This window comes from Canis lupus, chromosome 8 (assembly GCF_048164855.1).
Source record: "Canis lupus baileyi chromosome 8, mCanLup2.hap1, whole genome shotgun sequence".
Taxonomy (NCBI): Eukaryota; Metazoa; Chordata; class Mammalia; order Carnivora; family Canidae; genus Canis; species Canis lupus.
The window spans coordinates 65141978-65167700 of NC_132845.1; the positions used below are offsets into that span (position 1 = coordinate 65141978).

Below are 25723 nucleotides of genomic sequence, written 5' to 3' on the forward strand. Positions count from 1 at the left end.
CGCACACATACCCATGCACACACATGTACAAACATACGGACCTGCTTCCCTGAGAAGTGGCCACCTCTGAACCATGCAACCGGCCATGCTGCACCAGGGCTGCAGAAGAACCGGGCATCAAGCCCAGTCCCTCCGGGACTCAATTTTCTCATCTGTGATGGGGCTGAAGATACCACCTCTTGGAAGCAACATCCTTCCTCCTTCCCTCCCACCTGCCCAGCCTCCTCTCTGAGAGCTTCTGGGGAAGGGGGGGGGGGCAGCAGTGAGCGTTTAAAAGGGTGATATGAACCAGAAGGAAACACACATATTGAGCACACCTCCTGCATGCAGGCCCCAACAGGCCATGTCCCTGTGAAGCTCATCAAATACCTGCCGGCCCCAGACTCCTCAAGCTCCCCCACCAGGCCCTGCAGCCCAAACAGTTCCAGGATGAGGGAACGAGGCTGGAGAGGAGGAAGCAACTTGCTCACCAGGCCAGACCCAGGTCTGTGTGGCCTCTCCATCCCCACGGAGACCGGAATGTGCCCATTAAAGATCCAGAATCCTGTAGTTCAAAACACAAGATCTGAAACCAGGGGATTCAAAGGTATTTCTTAGCCTGGGAGACAGGCTTGTAGCCAGAGGAGTGGGCAGGGGAGGAGTGGGTGCCTTGCTGAAATAACTGGGGGCTCCCAGGTGGCTGATGACTCGGCCAGGGCAGGTAGAGGGACCTAGGCTGCCTTGCTGGGCACCAGGGTTTCCCACCCCCCTCCTCCTCTTCCTCCTGCTCCTCCTCCTTCTCCTCCCCCTCCTGCTCTTCTCCCTCCTCTTCCGCTTTCTCCTCCTCCTTCCCCTCCTCCTCCCTCTAAAAATGCCTTTCAGCTGCCCTCTCGTGCCTGGAATTCCACCCTGGGCTCCACCCTGGGGCACAGGCTGCACAGGCCTTGCTCTGATGTGCAGATTCCCTGCTGCACGTCGGATCTGGGCCTCAGTGTCCCTGTCTGTAAGTGGAGACAAGAAGGGGGACCACCTGGCAGCAAAGAAAATTTGGGGTCAGTCCACACTCAGCAAATATGTGTCAAGCTCCTATTCTGACCCCAGGGGTGGGATGGGGGGGGCGCCACGGTGGGCAAGTCCCTCTCGTCCTTCTCCTCCCAGGGCTATGGTCTGCAGGGAAGAGCCGCAGGACACAGCCATGGGGCAGGTGTCTATGGAGGCGTGCCCCTGCCATGCCTCGAGGGCCCACCAGAGCCACCCACTGCCTGGAAAAGGCTGAGCTAGCGAGGAGGTTGCCTTCTTTTCCGGGTGAGGCCCAGTGAGGGGAGGCTGCTGGAGGTCACACAGCAGGTGGGTGGCCCTAGTCCGAGACCTCATGTCCACTCAGACACCCTCAGGCTCATTGGCCAGTCTCTGGAGCTATTTGGCCTCCTGAGTCCCCACCCAAGGCCACCAGTCACCTGGTGTTCTGAGGACTCTAGGGGTCAGTGTTCTGGAGTTTGAGTTGCCTGGGTGGGCCGAGGAAACCAGAGAGAGATGGAGAGGAGCGACCCCATCTGCTCTGTTTTGGGATCTCATAGGGTTCATTAAGGGAGTGTCCCTGGAGTACCGGTGAGGGGACAGTGCGAGAAACCAAGCCAGGGTGAGCCGACACGGCCTCCTGTACCAGCCAGTCACGGCTCAGGGCTGCCCCAAGGTGGGGGGATTCTTTCCAGCGATCGGGATCTGGCTCTGCCACACCCACGAATCAGCCAGTGACCCCAGGGCAGGCCTCTGAGAAAGGTGCAGGTGTCCAAAGGATCTAAGGTCAGACTCAGAGTCATAAGGAGGCTGGAGGTTATCAAGGTTGAGGCAGAGGGGTGGGAAGCATGTGTCATGGGGACAGAGTTTCAGTTCAGAAAGATGAAAGAGCTCTGGAGAAGGATGGTGGGGATGGGTGCACAGCAGTGCAAAAGTGCTTAGCACCCCTGAACTGGACCATTTAAAATGGTGCAAACAGTAATTTTTTTTAAAACAACCAATTTTTATTTATTTATTTATGATAGTCACGACTACACAGAGAGAGAGAGAGAGGCAGAGACACAGGCAGAGGGAGAAGCAGGCTCCATGCAGGGAGCCTGACGTGGGACTTGATCCAGGGTCTCCAGGATCACGCCTGGGGCTGCAGGCAGCGCTAAACCGCTGCGCCACTGGGGCTGCCCGCAAACAGTAAATTTTATGTTACGTGTATTTTACCAGAATTTTTAAAAATGTTAACAAGAACAAAAAAGGTAATCTCTAAGGGAGTCCAGGAGGGCACTGACAATGTCCCCTGCAGGCTCTCTGACAGCCTCAACAATGCCGCACCCCCTGGATGCCCCACCAGCACCCCATGACACCCCACGCCAAGTATCACCAGCACCTGAGGTGCACGTCCGCCCAGCCCATCAGTGTCTGCGGCTGCGGCCGTCTCCAGAGATGACCCCCATCACCTGCCCCTGCAAGATGGACCCTCACAGGGCTGTGACCTGCAGGGAGGGCAGTTCTGTGGGTGGTGGGCTGGCCCCAGCAGGAGGGGATGGGGTGAGATGGGGAGGATGAGGGAGGTTCAGCTCCTACAGGAATCCAGCCCCTGGGAAGGGCGCTGTGGGGAGTTTAATTTGGTTCTTCTCCTGGAACCAGGGTGTCCCTGGAGACCTAATCCCTTCTGGGGATTTAAAAGCATCCAACTTGCCAAGGAAGAGGCCAGCTCCTGGCCTGAGGCGATGCCAGCTTCCCATTTTAATTGGGGTGTATTTTAGCTCTGAGCAGGAGGGTTCCCGAAGTCCCGAGGCTCCCTCCCTTTGCCCACACAGAAACAGGAGACATGTGCCCGCTCTGGGCCCGGGGTTTCCGAGCCCCCGTGGCCCCATTAGCTGCCCATGCGTGTGGGCTGTGTGGCACCCACAGCCCTGGCAGGCAAGTGGCCACAGCTCCTCCCTGGGAGGGGGGGCTCCTCCTCCAGCCAGGGGCCCAGCCACCAACTATACAAAATCCCAAATCCCTGACCTCCACTCAATGCCAGTGGGACTGAGCATCCATCCAATGAGCCCAGGACTGTCCTATTTTGAACACTCAGTGTCTTGCGTCCAGGCAGCGCCTCTGCTCAGCCGCTGGTTGTCCTGCCACTACAACCACGTGGGGTAGTTGGTTAAGTGCTGCACACACACACCCCTCGTGCCCCCCCTCCCCAAAAGACGTGTTCACCTGGAACCTCAGGATATGACCTTATTTGGAAACAGTCCTCACAGATACAGTTAAGGTAAGGATCTCAAATAAAGATCATTTGTGATTAGGTGGGCCTAGATTCAATAAGTGTCCTTATAAAGAAATAGAAAACACACACACAGACACACATGCACAAGGGGTGTGTGCAAGTGGAGGCAGAGATCCGAGTGAGACATCCACACGCCAGGGAACGCCAATGATCAAGCAGAGCCGGAGCCACCAGAATCTAGAAGAGGCCAGGGGCCGCTTCCCCGTCAGAGCCTCCAGGAGGAACTGCCCCGGCCCCACCTGGATCTCAGGCTTCTGGCCCCCACGGGGTCAGGGTAACACATTCCCCTTGTTTACAGCCACCCTCTGTGCTACCGGCCCCAGGCCAGCCCCCCAGGGTGGACACGGGGACAGGGCCCTTGGGGCCTCCATACCAGCCCCAGCCCAACGGCTCCCGAGGGCTAAGCTCCTGCTGCTCCGGAGCTGGGCATGGGATCTGTTTTCCATAAACACTCTTTTGAACTGAATTTCATTTTTCTCACCCAAGGAAGGCGTCTGGAAGAGAATGCCCAGACTCTCAGGGTGGAGAGTAAAGAGGGAGGAGGATGTGCCATGTTTTGTTGAGGGTTTTACCTTTTTTTTTTTTCCTGGCATTCTCTGTCCTTTCTGATATTTCTCTAATGAACATGGGGGCGATGGCCTCTGAAAGTGAGTTCCTGCCCCCCAGGTGGCTCTGTGATCAGGGAGCCAGGGCAGGGGAGCAGGGAGGAGCCGCAGCAGGTTTCCCAGGGTGGGCAGGAGGACACAGTGAAGGCACTCGTGGCTGCTCCCCCTGTTCCCTCGTGTTGAGTGCTGGGCAATGGGGAGGGAGACGGGAAGGGAGGGGTGCTCCAGGCAGATCACAGTAACAACCCCCCCCCCCCAGGCTATGAGCCCTCTGGTGGTGCTGGGCAGAGAGCACCTCCTCCATCCTCCAAGACTCCGGCTTGGGATTTACAAGTTGATCTACACAGGCTGGGGCCTCTCTGGCCCAGATGGGGCCTCACATGGTCCCCAGAGGCCGCAGAGACCACCCGGTCAGAGGCGCCCACTCTGGAGAGGCCTGGGGACTCGGTGGAAGCAGACCCCACTCTCCCAAACTCGGCCCCTTTGCAGCATTTTTAATTTGTTTGTGCAGAAAATAAGCTAAGGGAGGCAGCGGAGACTTTAAGAAAGAGCAGGCCTCAGCATTTCCCGGGCGCTGGCAGCACGCCTGGGAGCGGAGGGGGGGGGAGAGGGGAGAAGGGGGAGGGGGAGGGGGAGGAGGGGAGAAGGGGGAGGGGGAGGAGCATGTGGATTCATCTCCTTCCCGCGTGGACTCGCTCCCCGGTGGCCGTGTCCTCCATCACCCAGCAGAGGCCCCCCAGACCCCCCAGACCCCCCATCTCGGGGCCTCGGTCCTGCGCGGGCTGAGCGAGGTCCCGGAAGGCCCCCCAGGAAGCCCCCGCGGCCAGGGCTGCCCGAGGCCGCTCCCCGGATTCCAGGGACCCCGAGCCCTGCGGGGCGGCGCGCCACGCGTGCACTTTGACTCTAGGGACGAAGCGGCTTCTGCTGCCGAGATGCCTCCAGGCTGGGGGGCAGGCAAGCGCCGAGTGTCCCCTGGGCCACGCCACGGAGCGGGAAGCCGGGCCCACGGCGGTGGCTTCTGGGCTCTCACTGGCCTGCCGCAGGGAGACTCCTCCCGGCCCCCCACAGCCCACCCCGGGCCCTGTTGTCCCTGGCCATGCACCCCCGCCATGGAGGGCAGCTGCCCAAGGCTGCCAGCACAGGTGGCTCTGAGCCCCCCACAGGCCTGGCAGGGCGGGAGGAAGCCCCAGGAGAGGGGCCAAGGGCACCCCCTCCCACGCAGCCAGCCGCGCCTGCTCCTCCAGATTCTGCAGGCTCTGCTGACACCTGCTGGCCACGCGTCCATCACCATAGCAACCCTGGCCTGCCTCCCGACCCCACCCCCACCCCACCCCCAGCAAGGAGGGAATGGGGTTGAGGTGGCCCGGGCGGACCTGGCGCCGGGAGATGGGGCGGTGTAGACACGCCGCGGGATGGGCCCGTCAGGAATGCCTGCCAATTCCACAGGGCGGCTTCCCGCTATTCCCCGAACGCTGCTCCCCCACCAAGCCAGGCCTCATCTCTCCTTCCTCCACACCCCGCCTCCCCAGAGACTCCCCAGAGCCAGGGTCTACACCCAGCTGCCAGTCCTCACCATAGGACTTGTCCAAGGGCTCAGCCTCGGGGGTTCCCATCTCAGGCACCGTGACCCTCCCACCCCACTTGGGCCACCAGAAGGCAGGCAGGGGGTACTTCCCACCCACCCCAACAACTCTGGGTTTCCCTTCTCCACACTGCTGGCCTGTGTTCACCTTACTCCATCTCCTCTTCTATGCCTGGGCCCCAGCCTGCCACTGCTCACCTGGGTGCCTGCCACCCCTCACCTAGATGGCTGTCACTCCTCACCTGGGTGGTTGTCACCCTTCACCTGGGAGCTTGTCACCCCTCACCCCACACCTGGGCTCCTGTCGCCCCTCACCTGGGCAGCTGTTCCCCACTCACCTGTGTGCTTGTCACCCCTGACGTGGGTGGCTGTCACTTTTCACCTAGGCAGCTGTCACCTCTCACCTGGGCGGCTGTCACAGCTGAGCCCCAGGTCTTTGCTCTTCTGTGGCCTCCAAAGCCACATGTGTGTGCCCCATAAGGAAAGTCCCAAACCCTCCCTCAGGCCAGCTACACAGGACTGCTCTTCCCACCAGGGTGCTCTGAGCATACTATCCCCCCTTCCCAGAAGGTTTTTCCCAGCTCCCTCTACCTCTGTTCAGCAAAGTCTTCTAGGACATTCCACAAGCTGTGACCTCTCAAGGCCCTACCGTTACCTGGGGACTGTGTCTTGCCCGCCATGGTGTGCCCCAGTGGTGCTGCTGTGATTGCAGGGTCCCCACTGTGGGTGGGCTGAGCCCAGCACTGACGCAGGGAAGCATCTGCTAACCTGGGGCCCCCCTGCACTCCCCACTGAGGCACTGCCTCCTCCAGCCCTCCTGCCACCTTCTCTGGCCTCTCCCGCCCCTGCTGACTCTGCTCTATGGGACAACAGTCTTGACACAAGCCTGACCCCACATGCCCAGCACAGCCCTGCCCAGGGCTCCCTGCCCATAGGGCCTTGCACTGGACCTCAATATATAGAAACAGGGAGCTGAAGCGACCCTTCTGGAGACCTTCTAAGCCGGCCCCTCCATGGTGAGGGTTGGTAATGGACATGGGGCCACCTTTTCTATTGGTCCCTTAGGATGGGGCAACAGGCCAAAGGGATTAAGAGAAAGAGCCCTGGTCTTGCCCCAAGGTGGCCGAGGGTCTTAGGTTGGTCACCCCCATCCAGGGCCTCAGTCTCCCCATCTGTGTTCAACAGATTGGGCCCATCTGATTCTGATGGGTGATGCCTGGACCGGCCCTAATGGCCAAGGGGGAGACCAGCCCCTCTCTGATGCACACCATACTCTGGGTACTGCTCCATGCTGCTGGAACCCAGCTGCCCTGAGGGCCTAGTCCAGTGCCCACACTTAGTCTTGTGCCCAGCAACCTGGTAGCAGCTCCTGCAAGGTGCCCAGGAAGTCCCTGAAAGCCCTAAATCTCACCTGGCCCCAAAGAGGAGGCTGCTTGTTCCTCTCATCCCCTTCCAGTGCACTGATCATCATCATTCCAATGGCAGTGCCAAGTGCCTCCCGGCCCTCCTGGCCTTCCTGGCCCAGAAAGCCTGGTTGCGGGCCCACTCGCAACCAGATGTCAGGGCATCTTGGCTAAGTCTGGCCACAACCATGGCCATGGTGACCAGAAGCCAGGTGTCAAGCCAGGAGAGATCACATGGACTGGTCAGCAGCGCAGCATAGCCTCCCAACACACCTATTTCTCTGTGGCCTCTCTTCCTCCTCTCTCCACCCCCTGTTAATCTGTTTGCTCCGGGGCACCTGGGTGGCTCAGTGGTTGAGCACCTGCCTTTGGCTCTGGGTGTGATCCCAGGGTCCTGGGATTAAGTCCTACATCAGGCTCCCCATGCGGAGCCTGCTTCTCCCTCTGCCTATGTCTCTGCCTCTCTGTCTCTCTCATGAATAGATCAACAAAATCTTTTTTAAAAAATCTGTTTGGTCTGAGTTTGTTTTAAAGATTTTATTTTCAAGTAATCTCTCCACCCAGCATGGGGCTCAAACTTAAAACCCCCAAATCAAGAATGGCATGCTCTACTGACTTGAGCCAGCCAGGCGCCCCTGCCCCCTGCTGATCTGTTCATTTGATTTCTCTCTGCTTCTCTGTCTGACTCTGGAATTCCAGGCAGCGGGAATAGCCTATGCAAAAGCCCTGTGGTGGACCAAGCACAGAGCAACAGAAGACTTGAAGGGAGACAGATATGGCAGAGCGTGGAGTACACTGAGGCAAGGGTGTGAGATGAGGATGGAACAGCACTGGATGCTGAGACTCAGAAAGAGGTCATCCCCTCTAAGAACATACAGACTTGCAAGTTGGCGGAGAACAACTCAGATCTGCTCGCCTTAGATCGGATCCACAGTAGTCCTCATACTTGTGAATCAGGAAAGGATCTAGTGGACACTGTGTTAAAAAGAACCCCAATCTGTCCCACCCCCATCCTGTAGTAGCCTCCATGGTTTGGGTGAACACTAACTGTCTAAGCAAATCAGGATGTTCTCAAGGTCATAGTAATTGGTTCAGGGGTAGGAATAAACAAGGAATCCCAGCTCTTTGCCAGTCACCATCCTAAACTGAGTCTTTAGAGCTACTACTAAGCTGCTGGATCAATCCTGACCTGAAGTCTACCCATACCATTTCTTTATTGAAATAAATTCCCTTTATTATTAAGCCAGTTTGCACTAGGTTTTCTATTGTTTTCTAGTATTTGTTACCAAACACATCCTGGGAATGCATTCTCCCAAAGACTCAATGTAGCAATGAGGCCACCTCAGAAGCCAGACAAAACAGTTTCCAGATGGCAATAAAGCAAGGAATGCCTCTCCAGTGACAGGGAGGATCAAGCTCTATTTTAAAAAGGAACAGAAGGTCTGGGAAATTTAACCCTTGAATAGCAAAGGCCTGGAATGCCCTGAGTGGGTGGGTGGGAGGGGTAGGTGGCTGGCCCGGAGATGGGGTCTAGGCCCCCTTGCTCAACAGATCTCCAATTCATGTCCCTGCGAAATGCCACCCCAGCCACCGCGCCTGGCTGGCCTGTGCCCACAGCCCGCCATCCAATTCTCTCAGCGAGTGTGCCGCCAGCTTCCGCACCACCCGAGCCATGCTGGAAAATTGCCCACAAGTTAAAAGAGATTTCTTTCCAGCAGACATCACTCTGGCGGATCCGAGCCTTATCTTCCCCTTCCAGAATGAGTGTTGTTCATTTCACTTCCTAAAATAAAATATAAAAAAACCCAAACCACAAACTGAAAAACAGGTGGGGCCGTTTCAGGATTTGGCTGGAGCTTGTCTGGGAGCTGATAAGGAGCAGCCAGTTGCCGGGCAACATAGCAGAAAGCCGAAGGGGAGAGGTGCCCAGCGTTTCCGGGGCACCCCCACTGCCCCCAAAAAAGATAGCTGGGCATAAGCAGGCCCAGGGCTCCATAAGGCCTTTCTCATTCTAGAGAGGTTTCATCCCTAAGTATTTGGGAGCCCAGAGGGACGAGGAGCAGAAGAGAGCCTGCCCATGCAGAAGCAGTGAAACAATGTCTTAATGGGGCCGAGGGGCCAACACTGGGGGTCAGGACCAGGCACCCTGGAAGCAGTCACTTCAAATGCACGTCTGACCTGGGAACTCCAACTGCAGGGCCAGGATTCTCCTAGGGGTTGCTGATGGACCCCTGGGAAGCAAGTCTGCAGAGGTAGGCCACAGGGCCCTTCCTTGACCCAGCTCTGGTGCACTCAGTAATCAGTAATTGGCACGAGGTATAGAAATGGCCCAAATGATGGGGATCCCTGGGTGGCTCAGAGGTTTAGCGCCTGATATTGGCTCAGGGCGTGATCCTGGAGTTCCCGGATCAAGTCCCACTTCGGGCTCCCTGCATGGAGCCTGCTTCTCCCTCTGCCTGTGTTTCTGCCTCTTTCTCTCTCTGTGTGTGTCTCTCATGAATAAATAAAAATCTTAAAAAAAAATAAAATGGAAAAGGCTGAGAGCTGAAGACACACTTCAGCTTTAAGGGCAGGTAGTGATCTCCTGTCTGTCGGGAAGCCTCTCCTGATTCCTGCACGTGGAAATCACTGGCCCTCCACACAGACCCTATAAGGACTTCCTCGTCGGTCTCCAGGGGCCTTCATCATGCCCTACCTAGGGATGGACGTTTCTAGAGACACCTGCCTGAGTTTCTTGTTAAATTCAGCAGCTCCACACAAGCAGCACTAATTGTCTCACACCATTTCAGCCGAGTGGGACGGGGAGAGGCACCTAGAAGCCCCTTCACCTGGTGGCTCTGATTCGGGCTCTCCCACGAGATGGCAGTCAAGATGTTGGCTGGGGCTTCGGTCAGCAAAAGGCTCAACTCGACCGGAATCTCCTCTTCCAAGAGGTGTCAACTCGGCCGGAGGCCTCAGGGCCCCGCTCGGGACTTTGCACGGCTGTCTGAGCATCCTCACAAGGTGGCGGCTGGTTTCCCGAGGGAGGGAAGCTCAAGCTGTCATGTCCTTCCTGGCCCAGCCTCTAACATTTTTGCAATAGCCTGCAGATCCTGGGTCAGGCCTATCCGACGTGGAGGGGCCACACGGGGAAGGAATGCCAGGAGTCAGGGGTCCTTTTCTTCCTTCTGGAATATATGTTGTTGCCCATAATTAATAACATCTTATACTTCATTTTTTGTTTGTTTTTAAAATTTTATTTACTTATTCATGAGAGACACAGGGTGAAGCAGTCTCCCTGTGGAGAAGCAATCTCCCTCTGGAGGGAGACTCCCTGTGGTGGCCTCATTGCTACATTGAGTCTTTGGGAGAATGCATTCCCAGGATGTGTTTGGTAACAAATACTAGAAAACAATAGAAAACCTAGTGCAAACTGGCTTAATAATAAAGGGAATTTATTTCAATAAAGAAATGGTATGGGTAGACTTCAGGTCAGGATTGATCCAGCAGCTTAGTAGTAGCTCTAAAGACTCAGTTTAGGATGGTGACTGGCAAAGAGCTGGGATTCCTTGTTTATTCCTACCCCTGAACCAATTACTATGACCTTGAGAACATCCTGATTTGCTTAGACAGTTAGTGTTCACCCAAACCATGGAGGCTACTACAGGATGGGGGTGGGACAGATTGGGGTTTTTTTTTTAACACAGTGTCCACTAGATCCTTTCCTGATTCACAAGTATGAGGACTACTGTGGATCCGATCTAAGGCGAGCAGATCTGAGTTGTTCTCCGCCAACTTGCAAGTCCTGGAGCAACTGTTTGGGCCCCAAAAGGCTTTTTCTTCTCCCTTGCTATATTTTTTCTTTCTTTTTTGGGAGCAGCGCCACTCAAGATACAGGGCTTCTGGGAAACAGAGCTGAGAGTCTCGTTTGTGCAAAGAAACTGCTCTGCCTCCACACACAAGTGCTGTGTTTATGCGTGAACTGGGCCTCTTGCACGGTCATCCTTGGCCCACCTCTCTCCTAGTGACTGTTGTGTCCCCCCGTTTGGCCCAGGCAGGGGGAGGTGGAGAAGCCAGGCCAGGTGGGGTCGGGGAAGGGGCTCTGCATGCTCACCGGGGCTGCCGGGGACCTGGGCGGGAGGGGGACACGTGGCCCCAGGCCCCCTCAGTCACTTTGGGCCTGGGGTTGCAGACTTGGCTGGGGAGTCGTCCTGGGGAGACCACACACGTATGGTTACCAGCCCGGGCCTCACACGGTCACTGACCACCCACTGTGGGCTGGGCCCCGGGTGCCGTAAAAGGAGCTTCAGGGGTCAAGAGCAAGTGGAGAGGGGGCTGGGTGGGGGGCTCAGGTCCACATGAGGGTGGGAGCCTGAAAAGCCTGCTTCCCAGCCCAGTGGCCACAGCTGGCCCTGTACCAGCCCTGCCCTTGCCAGGGGGTCAGCAGTGTTGGGACTGGACCCCATTTATTCTCGGCCGCCGCACGGAGTCAGTGGCTCACAACTGACCTGGACTTCTCTGCCCAGAAGGACCCACAACAGTATAAAGACAGGCTGTTGTGCATAAGGACAAGTGCATTCCCGCCTCTACGGTTCACTGCTGCTGCTTCTGGTTGTTGGTTTAACATTTAGGATTTTCAACATGTTTTAGGAACAAAAATCCTTAGCATCAGATTTTTTTCCCCAGACACAAGTGTTCCACGGAGATTGACTTGAACCAAACCCGGTTGAAGAGTCTCTACCTTCTCTCTGACTGAATGCAGGCCCCCAAACATTCAACAGCTGTGCCGACCCTGCGCCCTGGACAGGGGAGACTGGCCAGCATCTTCCCTGGGGAATGTCCTCATCCACAGAGGGAACAAATGAGCCACAGGATAGGAAGCCATGCTTCCTTCCGTTCACTACTGGGGGACAGTGCCTGTTCTTTCTGGAGGCGTACTGACACCTTAAAATTCTAAACCCCTTTGGACCCTGCCATTTTATTTCTAGGAACACCTTCTGTTCGAAAGAAAAGAATACACACAAGTATTGCATTTATAAGAGCATTCACTGCAGCTCTGTTTATAAAAACAGGGATGTCTGGGTAGCTCAGTGGGTGAAGCATCTGCCTTCAGCTCAGGTCAGGATCCCGGGGGTCCTGGGATGGAGCCCCGCATTGGCTCCCTGCACCCTGGGGAATCTGCTTTTTCGTCTCCCTCTGCCTGCCCCTCCCCCTGGTTGTTCTCTCTCTCTCCCCACCCCCCATCAAATAAATAGATTTTTTAAAAAATCTATAAAAACAAAGAATTAGAAACAAGCTGGGTGCCCAATCACAGGGGATTGGTTAAGTAACTCAGGCAAATAAAGCTGTCACAAATCATGATGTAGCAGATTAAAAACAAAAAGAGCACTGGGCAAGGTCATCTGTGGCGTATAATCCCATTTTAACCTCTCCTATCTGTACGTACACATACAAGTCCAAAGACAAAGGCTGGAAGGAGGCACTCTGAAATATTAATGTTGGGATTACATTATTGTCCCTTTGTTTATATTGGCTGTTTCTCAAATGAGCTTTATTTCATTAGGGAAGAAAAACTGATTGCAAAACAGAATTCAGGAGGATAATAGCAATTAGGCAATGAACAGGGAAGTCCGCACAGGGTACAGAAGCAGCTCAGGAAAAGAAGGGGTTCCCTCTGTTTGGAAGGGCTGGGACCAGGGGAGAGCACCCCTGGAGGCTAATGTCAAAGGCAGCTGGATGGTGAGGGACACAGGGGGGTATCCGAAACCATGGGCAGGAGAGACACCTGGTGGGTCCCTGAGGCTGGCTGGTCAGGCAGCCAAAGCCCCCAGGAGGCCTATGGCCCTGGTCTTGCCCCCAGAGGGCAGAAGCAGTTTACAGAGTCTATGCTTCAGTTTCCATGTGCAAACAGCGAGAAGTGAGAAGTGGAGGAAGCACTTCTTAGGGATTTAAAACAAAGGCCCTTGTGTCCCTAATAGAGTGTCTATAAACCAGTAAGAAAAAAATAACATAGGTGCACCCGGGTGGCTCAGTTGGTTGAGCAGCCCCTGTGCATCAGGCTCCGAACTTAGCAAGGAGTCAGCTTGAGATCCTCTCTCTCTCCCTGTCTCTGCCCCTTACCTCTCTGAATAAATAAAATCTTAAAAAAAAAAAAAAAAACATAGAAAAGAAACTCTCAATGGCCTTTAAAATGTATAAAAAGATGCTCGACTTTGCTCATAAAAGAAATGCTCGGCAAAATCACACTTAGATACTATTTTTCACCCACCCGATTGGCAAAATTCGAAAGTTAGAGAACACCCTCTATTGGCAAGACAGTGGGAAGAAGAGATGCTTGGGCATTGCTTGTGGGAATGCAAACTGGTCCAACCCACCCCTGTGGAGGACAACGTGGGCAGTATCTTTCTAATTACAAATGCATACACTCTCCAAGCCAGCAATTCACTCCCGGGAATTTGTTATAGACACTTGCACATGCGTAAAAGGCTAGTCAAGTGATATTATTAATTTGCAGCATTGTATGGAAGCAGAGAAGACTGAAATCCTCCAAATGTTCAACTGCAGGGGGATGGGTTAAAGACATCGTAACACACCACCCAGTGGAATATTACACAGCTGTCAAGAGTGACCGGAGGTGACAGGGCAATAATGGCCAAGTAGGAACTTTTGAAAACTCACCTCTTAGAGAAACAGTGGGAAAAAACTGGAAAAATGATCAGAATCAACTGTTTCATGACTCTGGAAATTAACCAGAGGCCCGCAGTAATCTGGGGAATGTTTATTCAGAAAAAATGATGGAGTCTCAGTAGAAATAGCAGCTCAGCAGTAGCCCTGACAACAAAAGGCCCATGTTCCCAGTCCCAGAAGAGCTAGGAGGAGCTGAGGGTGCTCAGAAGCCTCATTCTCAGGGAACTAGGTAGGGGGATGGGTGAGCATCTGTTGAAAATATTTACGAACAAGTGTTGTAGTGTTGCGGTGGCATGAGGCCATCAATTCACAGTCAGGGCAAATAATAGACTAAGCAAATTATTGATAAATAGACAATAAATAGTATACTAATATAAAAGGAAAAGCAGGGGAATGAGATGTCCATAGGGGCTTTGAAAAACTCCTATAGGAGCACCTGGTGACTTGGTGGTTGAGTGTCTGCCTTCCGATCAGGTCGTGATCCCAGGGTCCTGGAATCAAGTTCCACATCGGGTCCCCACAGGTAGACCGCTTCTCCCTCTGCCTATGTCCCTGCCTCTCTCTTTCTGTGTCTCTCATGAATAAATAAAATATAAAAAGAAAGAAAAAGAAAGAAGAAAGAAAGAAAGAAAGAAAGAAAGAAAGAAAGAAAGAAAGAAAGAAAGAAGAAAAAGAAAGAAAGAGAAAGAAAGAAAGAAAGAAAGAAAGAAAGAAAGAAAGAAAGAAAAGAAAAGAAAAGAAAAGAAAAGAAAAGAAAAGAAAAGAAAAGAAAAGAAAGAAAGAAGAAATAAAGAAAAGCTCCTACATAGCTGGATCTTTCATCTTTGGTGAGGAAGGGGACTCTGGGGTCCCTTTACTAGGGTACTAAGGGTTCCTCCCTCAGCCAATCACCTCCCAAATGACCCTCTCTCCTCATACCATCATCATGGAGGGCAGGATTTCAACACATGAATTTGAGGGAGGTCACAAACATTCAGACCATGCACTGAATGATTCCACTCCTAGAGGCCCCAGGAACAGTCAAATTAGAGACAGAGAATAGAAAACCCGGCTGGTGCCTTTGAAGGATTTCCTCAAATCTGAGGCTTTGTGAACAGCTCCCACCTCCTGGACCCAGGGAGGAGCTCTTCAGGGGGCCCACGTCCATCCCAGGAGGGTCCTGACTCCCAGGACCCTGGACCCAACCTCACGGCAGGTAGCCCACGCCCACCAAGACCTCTCTACCAAATAGCCAGTGTGTACCTGTGCTGGTCCAGGTTTTACTCTGCACAAACTTAGCCTGATCTTGTCATCACAGCTTGTGTAGGACCCCGCAACCTGCCTTTGGGATCAACATATTGTGAACAACCTTTTGTTCTATTGCACAGAGATGTGATATGTTCCTGTTAAGAGCTCCATACTGTGCTTTACGTGAAATTACTTTTATTCACCCTGTTTCCCTATGTGTGTGTATTTTGTTTTGTTTACACCTCAGAATTAAGTTCACCCATGACAGTTGTAGAAAATCTGGAAAAGGATGGAAAAGAATTAAAAGGAAAAAAGTCACCGGAAATCCGTCCCTTTGGCAGAAGCGGTGGCTGTGGCTCCTCTTGGCCGGTAGCTCTGTGCGCAGGGAGGATGGGGCAGGAGGCGGCAGGGCGTTCCTTGCCCGTTGCCAACAGTGTGGTCAAGGACCACAAACTTGACGGCTACATCAACATGTGTTAATGTTCGTACAGTCCTGGAGGTCAGGAGTCTGACCCAAATCCTACTGGCTAAATTCCAGGTGTCACCAGGGTTAGTTTGTCCCAGAGGCTCTAGGGGAGAACCCGTCTCCTGGACTTTCCCCGTGCCTAGAGGCCACCCACATTCCTCAGGTCCTGGTCTTTCCAGCAATACCAGAGGCTCTCCCTCTGCTTTCTAGGACCCTCGGGATTACACGGGGCTAGTCTCCCTGTCCCAAAGCCCACTGATGGGAGAACCTACTTCCCCTTTGCTGTGTAACCTACCATGGTCACAGGATCTGGGGATTCGGGCATTGACATCTTTGGGGGCCCTTATTTCACCTCCATGGATGGCCTGGCGGGACACTGCCAGGCCCCAGGCCCAGGCCTGTGCAGGTAGTCAGTCGGGGGGCTCTGGCTGTGACCACACTCCTTAATTTGGGAATGGCCAGCTGGAGGTTGCCACTCCCCTAGACCCAAAGGCAAACCTGGGTGGGGAATCACCATTTGGTAGGATTGACATCCTCTGACATTTATTCATTTTCATTTATCTGCATTTGCTACTTTATATGCCTTAATAATCATCAATGTCCTGGGTAATTAGTACATTTGGAATTGAGGAACCTGGCAACTGGGAGGTGACCTCCAAGCTCCGAAGCCAAAGCCGAGGACTGACATGTGGGCCAGATCACCTGTGGAAAGATGCTCAGCCCACACCCAAAATACAACTCCACTTCTACAGCCCCTGAAGGCTCCTCCCAGCCTTCAAGAATTCATATGTAGATCCAGAAATTTCACTAACGAGAGTCTCTCCTAAGGAAAGAATTCTAAATATAGAAAAACACTAGCACAAGGGTATCAGAGCAGCTTTCTCTGGAAGAGTGGCTAATTAGAGACAACCTAATTGTCCAACGACGGGGGACCAGTGTCCACGTGACAGTGAACCGCATCGTTAGATTGACGAGTCTGGAAGGACATAGGATGCTTTTATTGTCGTGAGTGTAAGGCAGGATCCTAAGTCGGGTGATCGCAGCCAAAGGACGTTTTTTTAAAAGCCTGGAACGAGGACTCCAAGGACATGAACTAAAATATCAACAGAGGTTCTCTGTGGCTGTTGAGAATATGGGTCATTGCTTTTCCCCTTTGCCCTACTTCTCTGAATTTTTCAAATTTTCTGGGATAAACATAATAGAACAGTTCACCTTTAATTGAATTGGTTCTATTAAGTAATTGGGGTGTTAAAGTGTATAAAGGTGTGTGCACACAATAGTAGTCTGAGGGTGTGAATAGGAATGTGTAAGAGTGTGGGTGTATGAACACCATGAAATCCAGTGTGTGTGTAGGTGTATAAGTGCAGGGGTGTGAGTGGTTTTATGCGCAAAACCATAAGCATGAGTGTGTGTCAGTGGGTATGGGTGTGAGTGCTGGTGTGAACATGTGGCTGTGTGATGGCTGGGGTGGGGGTATGTGCAGTGGTTGTGAATGCAGGTTTGTGAGAATATGCATGTAGGAATGTGTGTGCATGTGTGTGAGCATGTGTGAATTATAACGTTTGGGGGTATCTGTGTGTGAGGAGCCATGTGTGAGTGGATGTGTGTGTGTATGTCCGTGTGCATCCGTGCTTGTGCTAGTGAGGGCCTGTGAGGTGTGAGCAGGTGGGGGGTTGGGGGTGCGTGTGGCATGAGTGTAAGGGCAGTAATCTGCAGGCCAGGCCCAGGGAGCCCGAGGGGGTTCCGTGGCTGCACCCCTCCTGCAGGACCTCCATTTCCTTCCTCACTGGGGTGGATGGTCCTCAGGGCTTCCCTGCTCCTGACTTTGGCCGACCTCCTCCTGCGGCGCTGCGTGCCGCCTTTACAGCTGGGGAGAAGAGGCAACAGTCACACCCGGCCACTTCACGCGGCTCAGGCGCCAGATCAGACAGGAAGGTCCAAGCGAAAGCATCTTCTGTGACATCAGTGACCTCCTGGCCTGAGATCTGCAGCAGGAGACACACTCACTCTCTCACCCACCACCACCCGACCACGGTGGGGTCCTGGGCAGGCCCTAAGAGCCCCAAGAAGACCCTCTGCTCTAAAAGGTCAGGGTTCCGCAATGCTTTCCTCCACCGCCAGGAAAAGTAAATGCTGGCAACAAGTAAATCCTGCACAAAGCTCCTGGTGACAGTCAAAGCTTGTCATTCTTGTCCTCCCTCTGTCCTCCAGCCTCGACTCCCGAAGCTTCCAATGCAAACCCTCCATATCGGAAAGGTCCCTTGGTTCTTTCTTCTCTGCCACAAAGAAAGGCTTTACCTTAGATGGTTTTGATTTTCTTTGGAGGCTCAGCCTATGGACAAAGGCCAAGCTGCTTTCCATAGCCAACTCCCAAGTGTGAGCCCTGGCCTTTCTGGGCAGCACCAAGCCCCTTCACATTTCTCGGCCCTTTCCGACACAGTGCTCCCCATAAAGTGGGGTATCTGCTCAGGAGGCCTGTGGGAAACATGAGTCCTCCCAGACTTGGCCAAAAGGGGCTGGTCCTCCCACCTTCACTGCAACGCCACAAGGCCATGGGCAGGGCGGGCAGGGTGAGACCAGCAGGAGCAGACAACAGCTCTGAATGCAGCTGCTCTTCCCTGACCATGAGGCACTTGCTAAAAATCCCACAACGCTAGTTCCCATTCCACATGCTCTCCAAAGGAAGACCTCCTTCTACATGACACCCCCAGTGGGGGGTGGGGCAAGCAGGCCTGTGTCCCCTTCCCTTGAACACAGCTGACCAGTGACTATCTCAATCAACAAAGTGTGTGGAGGGACGCCTGGGTGGCTCAGTGGTTGAGCATCTGCCTTCAGGTCAGGTTGTGATCCCGGGGTCTTGGGATCGAGTCCCACAGTGGGGTCTCTGCAGGGAGCTTGCTTCTCCCTCTGCCTGTGTCTCTGCTCTCTGTGTGTCTCTCTCATGAATAAATAAAATCTTTTTTAAAAAAACAAAAAGTGTGTGGAGGTGACACTATGGGATGTCCAAGCCAAGGGCACACCCTCCAGGTTTTCTTGGGGCCCAGTCACCATGCTGTGAGAAAACCCAATTAGCCCAGGTGGACAGACCACATGGAGAGGCCACACGTTGGTGTCCTGGCCACAAGCCCAGCTGAGGTCCTCATCAAGAGCCAGCACCGGGATCCCTGGGTGGCGCAGCGGTTTGGCGCCTGCCTTTGGCCCAGGGCGCGATCCTGGAGACCTGGGATCGAATCCCACGTCGGGCTCCCGATGCATGGAGCCTGCTTCTCCCTCTGCCTGTGTCTCTGCCTCTCTCTCTGTCTCTCTTGTGTGACTATCATAAAATAAATAAAAATTTAAAAAAATATAAAAATAAAAATAAAATAAAAACAAAGCTGCCTGTTATTTAAAAAAAAAAAAAAAAAAGAGCCAGCACCAACCACTGTCGCCTAAGTTAAGATGCTTCCAGAAGATTCCAGCCCTCAGAAGAGCCCCTAGACACCAGGAAGCTGAGGCTGTGCCCTGCCCAAACACCTGCTCCGTGGAAGCCATGAGCATCTCCCAATTGCTCGTCTACACTCTGACTCAGTGTGGCTTGTCATACAGCAGCAGTGGCCTATACCTCATGGTTTCCCAGCCCTGGCTCCCCAACCCCGCACCAACACTTACCTGTCACCCTAACGACCGGGTCACATGTGTGTCTGAAGCAAACCCGCTGGGACTTCTTGCTCCTAGGTTCCCACAGTCTAGTCTGGCTTGGGCAGCACCAGATCAGTCGTGTCCCTCCTGGGTAGGTCACAGCCGACCCCTCGAGCTCTGTCTCCTCCGTTTCTCAGTGGCTCTGGGCAGAAGTGGAGCATTGTGGGGATTGCTGCAGCAGGTGCATGCCAAGCCTGGCGACTGGCTGGGACAGTTGGGAGGGATGGAGGCCCCTGCCCCCAAAACGCCATTTTGCCTCAGGGGGCTCTCTTCTGGAGGACCAGGTGGGGAGTGAGGAGGAGAGCCAAGCCCTCTTCGGCCCACCTCACAGCCCTATCCTCATTCCTCTGTCCCGCAGCATCCTGGGTACCCTGGCCCCTCCCAAATCCAGGCTCCCCATTCCTGCCCTGGTCTTTCTGGCTCAGCTGCCACCTTCCACCCTCTCAACACTGCTACCAGAACCCCTTCCCAGAGCCCAGGTCTGGTGAAGGACGTTTCTGCCTAAAACAGATGCTGCAAATAAGCTGGGTTCCAGAAGGACAAATCCTGTGTTATTCTACTCCTTTGAGGTCTGCGGAGTCGTCAGACTCAAAAGAGACAGTGGATGATGGTGGTGCCTGGGGGTGGGAAGGGGGTGGGGGTTAGTGCATATCAGGACAGAGTCTCAGTGTGGGGGGATGGAACATTCTGGAGCCAGGATGGGGGTAGTGGCTGCACAGGAGCACAAATGTGCTCGATGCCCCTGGACACTTAGAAATGGTGAAGATAGTAAAAGCTGTTATATATATTTTACCACCATTCAAAAAAATTATATATACATATGTAAAATAAAATGGACACAGCCCCACGGTCCTCAGATTCCACCTCTGTCAGTGGGCCACCAGGCAGCATGAGGGCCCGAGCTGTCACTGGGGAACAGAGCACAGCTCTGGCCCGGCCGTGCCCCCGTGTACCCCCCAACCAGACCACCAGCTCTTCCCGCAGCCCAGCAACCCACAGCTCCCTCCCCAGCCTGCGAAGGCTGATCCAAGCAGCTGCCTCCTGGGGGCCCCAGGCAGGTGCAGACCCCCCCTTGGGGTCTCATGTCTCCAAGCAGTAAACCCCAAAGTCAGAATAGCCGAGGGTGATGAGCACCCCCTCTCCCTGCCTTGTCCCACCCCCAGGGCTGAGGAAGGTCGCAGGGGAAAGGTCAGGGGGTGTCCCCAGGGGAAAGACTGCATGATCGTCTGGTTTTCTAAATCAAGTCCACTTTATTTGAAACTTTCCACATGCCACAAGTTTACATGAAAATACCCATTCAAAATGTCATTTGAACACAAAATTCAGGAGTCGGCATCGCTAGTCGGAAAAGGAGATCTGTGTGGAAAGGCAGGTGACACATATTTATTTGGTCACTTAGCACCTGGTCACCACATACCGTGAGCCCCCCCACCGACTCACGCCCCACCCCCTTTAAAAACATGCTGAGCTCAACTGCTTCCGGTCAGTCACACGGACAGGCAGTGGTGGCAGCGGGGCCGGTCCTAGGGCGGGACACCCCACCTGCAGCACGGTCACGTGGCCGCCTCTCTCACCCCCTTGCCCCCCAGCCCACTCTCCCACTCCGGTGAGCACAGCAGAGCCTCCGGCCCACACCATTAGGATGTCACGGAAAACCAGCCCCTCTCAGGTTTAGCCGAGCAGTAGCTTCGGCCACAGACTGAGCCTCCCAGGTGGTGGCCATGGCTCCCTGACCTCACACCACACCCCTCCATTCCCTGGCCGGCTGGCCCGGAGCAGAGCGCAAGGGGTGCCTGAACCCCGAGACATGAATGCAACGCCCACCCACCCCATGGTTTCTGAAAGAGCTCTAGAAAGTAATTTAGACATTCAGGCGACACCATCCAGCCTGTGTCGGCGACCTCAGAGACCCCCGTTGAGAATCTCGCACCCCCACTGTGAATGAGGCCGGTGGGCACTGTGAGAGCACCAGAGCCCCTGCTGCACAATCCTGTCCCCTCCTGTCAAAGAGGCAGAGGAGGCTCAGGGTCAAGGCCACAGGCAGTGTGGGCACCCATGTCCCCTTCCACGCCTCCAGCACCTCAGGTTTTCTGGCTGAAACCACTGAAATCTGCCACCACAGGCCACACCACATTATCCTCATCCACTAATTTCTCATTTCTTATTATTTTTCCTTACAAGGCCTCAGCACTTCTCAAACCCCCGAGGAGCAGATCATAAAGGCTGGTGGGAGCAGGAGACTGCCCACTGCACCCCCAGTGTCCCTAGGAGGACGTCGTGACGGTGGATCCACGGGAGGGTTCCCTTCCTGCAAGGTAGGGGGAGGCCATGGGATCAGTGCCTTCTTGACACAGATTCAGGGAAGGCAGCTGGCACAATCAGGATGGCACTGTGTTGGTTTCAGACCCATGAGGGCCACTAGACATCCGGGTCCTGCAGCTCCTGCGGTCCTGCACCCCTGGCCCAGCCTTCCTGGCCAGACCTCCACCAAACTTCATCCTCTCGGCCAAGAGGCCTATAGCCGTGGGTCTCGGTGCAGGGGCGGTTAAGGGGGCATTGTCCTCAACACCCAGCCTCACAGAGCTGTCCGAGGTGTGTGTGGGGTGTCATCCCAGGGCCCGAGCAGCCTGGTGGATACAGGGGCCCAGATCCATGAATTCTTGGGTCCTCAAGGACAGCTGACAGGCAGGGATAAGACCCACCCCCTGGAGCATATGACAGAGTCAAGTGTCCCTAGTCCAGCCTCCTTGGGCTGGGAAGTAAAAATACTTGCACATGAGAATGAAATGCCACTGGCAGGGAAGGGAGGCTGCAGGCCTCTGCTCTCCTCAGGTTCCAGGTGCCTCCCCTCGGGAGCACCTTCAGACCCTCTGGCCAGGTTGTGGGATGGTATGGCATCCAAGTCAGAGCCCCAGGATCAGGCAGGTGAGGAGGAGGAGGAAGAGGAGGAGGGGGCAAGCAGAGAGGGAGGAGCAACCCACAGGGTGCTAGGGGTAGGTGGGCACAGGTGGGAGGAGTGGCCTTGGGAGGGCAGGGGCTTTTAACAAACGGATAAATGCCCTGATCTCTTCTCCAACCCACCACCACCTCCCCCAGTCTTTCTTCCCTCTCTCTCTCTCTCTCTCTCTCTCTCTCTCACACACACATGCACGCACACACACATGCGCAAGCACACACTTGATCACATGCAGAAATGCACACGCGTGCACACCATGCACATGTACCCAGCAGGCCACACTCATGTGTGTGCACGCAGATGTACATGCACGCATACACACGCACAGCCACCAGTGCTGACCAGGCCCCGCCCAGCAGGCAGCATATGGTCCACACTTAACAGCCAGTTCTGCCAATTGGGGACCATTAGGGTGGGTTCTTTTCCCAGCATAAAATGCTGCAGAATATAAATTGCAATTAACACCACTGCCAAAACAGCACTTAGCAAGAATAAGCACATTATTAACATCTGGTGAGTCCTGTCTCGGGTGTAGAAGCTGTGGAAGTTCCTGCTCTAGCAGAAGGATGTTACGGAGACACTAAAACTACAAGGTCTACTGTTTGGGGGCGGCTTTCCACAGCAACTCACGCTCCCCAGCCTCAGGTGAACAGCCCCTCCCGGCCCTATTTGTTGGCACAAGTGATGCTGCTGGTTAAAACTGCTTGCTCTTGAGAACAGACCATCCGGGAGAGTACGTGAACACACAACTGCAGCCTTCAGACAACCTCCTAGTGGAAAGCTCACTCTCCAGCTTGAGCCCCCGGAGCCGCCCTGGAGAAGAGAAGGGCACCCAGAACCACCCCAGTCCCTGGGCCACCTCCCCCTGTCCCCGGGGTGACACTGCCCTGCCAGTCAGGCTGTGACCAGCCACACCCTTATTTCGAGGATAAGGAGTGGTCAGTCCCCTACCACCCTTCCTAACCACCCTTGCCGGGAGGTCTCTGGACACCACCTGAAAGAAATACCCCAAAACTGGGGAGGGGAGGTGCACCCACCAACTCTCAGACCCTCGTCTACAGCCATGAGGCCCTCCAGGAACCTCAGCCCTATCTCCCCACGCCCCAGGGCAGCCTGTCCCTTGGCCTGTAAGGCCAGGCATGGCTCAGACCACATCGGGACATTGAAGGTGAAGGCTGGAGGAATTTGTGTGCGGGTGGCCTGCAGAGAGGCTGCAAAGAACTGCCAGCCACAGCCCGGGCAGGCGAGGAGGGAAGTGACCCCTGTGTTCTTAGACAGGGGCAGGGAGGAGAGAGCAGAGCCCACCAGACAGATGGTTCCTCCTAGGGCCTGACCCTGGGGGGACTGATGCCTGCAGTGGCTGTCTGGCCTCCTAGATCCCCTCCACCCCATGGGACTGGGGGTTACTGAATTGTGTGCCCCCCAAAAAACCCAGGGAAGGAAAGGCAAATGAAAAGCCCAGGGGCCACAACCTGGTCTTTTAGTAGGGAAGCTACAGGGCACACTACACAGAATGGAGAGGGGTGGCCACAGACACAAAGTGGGAAGATGGCCAGGCCAGGGGCCCCACAGCCGATGGTGGCCAAGATGGACAGCAGCGTGAGCAGGACCTGGTGGACTCTGCACCCCCAACCTAAAGGGGGAGGGAGGCCGGGAGTCCTGGGGAGGCAGCCTCTCCAGGACTGACGTGCCCCTGGCTGGAAGCTGCCCAACAGTGTCCAGCATCATCTACAAGTCTCCAGGAGCATCACCGAGAGGGTGAAGGCTGGACTCGCAGCGGAGGGAACCTGATCACAGCCCCTCGGAGGCCATCAGCCAAGGGGCTAATGGGCTCTGGGGAAGAGTTTTGCAGTCGAGAAGGCAGTGGGCTCAGCACAGGAAGGGAGGCCCTGGACACTGGGAGGTCACTCCCCATTTTTGGAATAGCTGCACTGAATTTTTTAAAGTGCTGAATAAAGCTATATGAAACGGGACAGTCTGATCACTACTCTGTCTTTAAATGTCCTTTCTAAGTTTTAATATTTCAAGTTTCTTGAATGAAGCCAGTTTTGTATTTCCCCAGAAACACAGATCTTCACGGAGTATAGGTTCTAAAGCTGAGTGCCATGCTGGCTGTAGGGCAGGCCCTACACCTCGGCCCTCATCTTGCAATCCAAGCTCTAGGGGGGGGTCCGGTCCCTGCCCAGCCAGGGGCCCTGAACTGGTCTGACACCATCTGGCTGGAAACATACTGGAGACATAATTGGGTTAAAACATGTCTTGCTGGGAAGGACAACCCTAAATCTGGAGCTCCTCACTGCATCGTGCTCCCAGCTGGCCTGGGAGGGGGGCACTGGGCACACAGTCACCAGCCGTGCCATCATGTCCCAGTGTGAGTGCGTCCATCCATACACACACCATCACCCCCAGCCCTGGGTCCGAGACCACTCCTCCACAGAGCCTGAAAGCAGGAGGGCACGGACACATGAGCAGAGATACCCTGGAGAGTTGATGAGTGGCAGCACCAGGGCCCTGTGGTGCCTTGAGTACCTGGTCAGGGCCCCTTGGGAGTCAGTGCTCCATGACGGATGTGAGTCTCAGTTCGGGAACACCCACAGCAGGCCCCACAGGTCACCCAGACAACCAGCTCTTCCTTCTCATCTTCCTCATAGATGAGCTCCACATTTCACTGAGTGCCAAGAGACTGAGAGGACACATCAGGAGGCTCTGAGGGACAATGGGGACACAGAATGTCCGGGCAGAGGGGAAGTCCTTCCTCTTGTGACCTGACGGGCCCTGGTGTCCGGCAGGGGCAGGCGGTGAGTGGCAGTAGTGAGGCCGCCCACCAGTCAGGGCAGTCCCGCTTCCAAGCCCAGGAGACGAACAGAGGTGAAAGTGGCAGGCGGGAGGCTTGGCTGCTGGAAACAGCTTCGCCCAGTGCTAGCTGTCCCCGTCACCACCACAGGTTCGGTGGCTCCTCAGCCACTCTGCTTTTAAATAAGGTGATCTCATCCAGGTGCACCATGGGGACGTCCCGGATGACATTGGTCAGGCCCTCGTGGAGCAGAGGGAAGATGACAACGTTCAGCGCGGGCCGCTCGGCCTGGAAACTGAACCAAAGGCAAGCGGTTAGCGGGACCTGGAGGTGTGGAGGGCGGGGCCACCTGTAGCCGGGCAAGGCCACACCAGCCCTCCCACCAGCAGAACTCCAGCAGAACTCCAGCAGAGCAGCAGAGGCCCCGGGAGAGGCGGGAGGGGGTGGTGCAGAGGGAGCCGCACCTGCTGGGGGTGGTGCCGCTTCTTGAGGACCCAAGGAGAGAGGAGGAGAGCAGCCTGTCAGAACAGGCCACCGCATTCCTGCACAGCCACTGCAGGCCCCACAGCCAGAACAACACCCATAAGGGGTGGAAGGAAGGGACAGGCAGCCAAACCTGCATGGCCACAGGCCACCCTCAAGGGGCACCAACTCCCAAGTCAGGTGAGGCAGTAGCTCTCCCAGAGCCTGCTGCTGGGGGGCACACACCTTCCTCTGAACTCGTGACAAATGGCTGCCAGCTTACCTCCCCACCTTGTCTTCCCCCGGCACAGCACAGAAGCGAACAACTGCCACAGAGATCTTGTCTCGGGTCACCCTCCCCACGACCCAAGGTAGTCAGTGGCAGAGTGGGGCCCCCTCCCTCCCTGGTCAGAGCAAGGTCCCCATTTGTGGCAGCCCACCCCATGCAGTGGCCAAGACACATAACAGAAGTGGCGGCTGCAGGTCCAGGACAAGGGAGATATGCTGGTGAGACAGAAGACCCCAGGGTAAGTCTGGTCATGGGAGAAACTTCTGTCCCACAGTCTCAAAGCGCAAGAGCTGGGAAGGTGCCCAAAGGATAGGGAACCTGGGC

At 54.9% G+C, this 25723-nt stretch overlaps 1 protein-coding gene and 1 long non-coding RNA gene across 9 annotated transcripts in view; one reads left to right on the forward strand and one right to left on the reverse strand.

Annotated features, from left to right (window-relative positions):
* FBXL18 (F-box and leucine rich repeat protein 18) overlaps positions 1-25723 on the reverse strand; it is a 66334-nt gene that overhangs the window by 913 nt on the left and 39698 nt on the right. For 6 of the 7 annotated variants that reach the window (XM_072836888.1, XM_072836889.1, XM_072836882.1 and 3 more), the window contains one exon: positions 20129-24943. The exons of the other annotated variant lie outside the window; for it this stretch is intronic. In XM_072836888.1, coding sequence (XP_072692989.1) covers positions 24842-24943 — 102 coding nt within the window. In that variant the 3' untranslated portion in view covers positions 20129-24841. Of the gene's footprint in view, positions 1-20128; positions 24944-25723 lie in introns of those variants that run through there. 7 annotated transcript variants of the gene reach the window in all.
* On the forward strand, positions 386-2205 carry LOC140638845 (uncharacterized). 2 transcript variants are annotated; one of them, XR_012035803.1, is made up of 3 exons: positions 386-1031; positions 1138-1284; positions 2022-2205. It is a non-coding gene; the product is annotated as an uncharacterized lncRNA (long non-coding RNA). The 2 variants fall into 2 exon arrangements; XR_012035804.1 differs by having other exon boundaries at positions 537-586.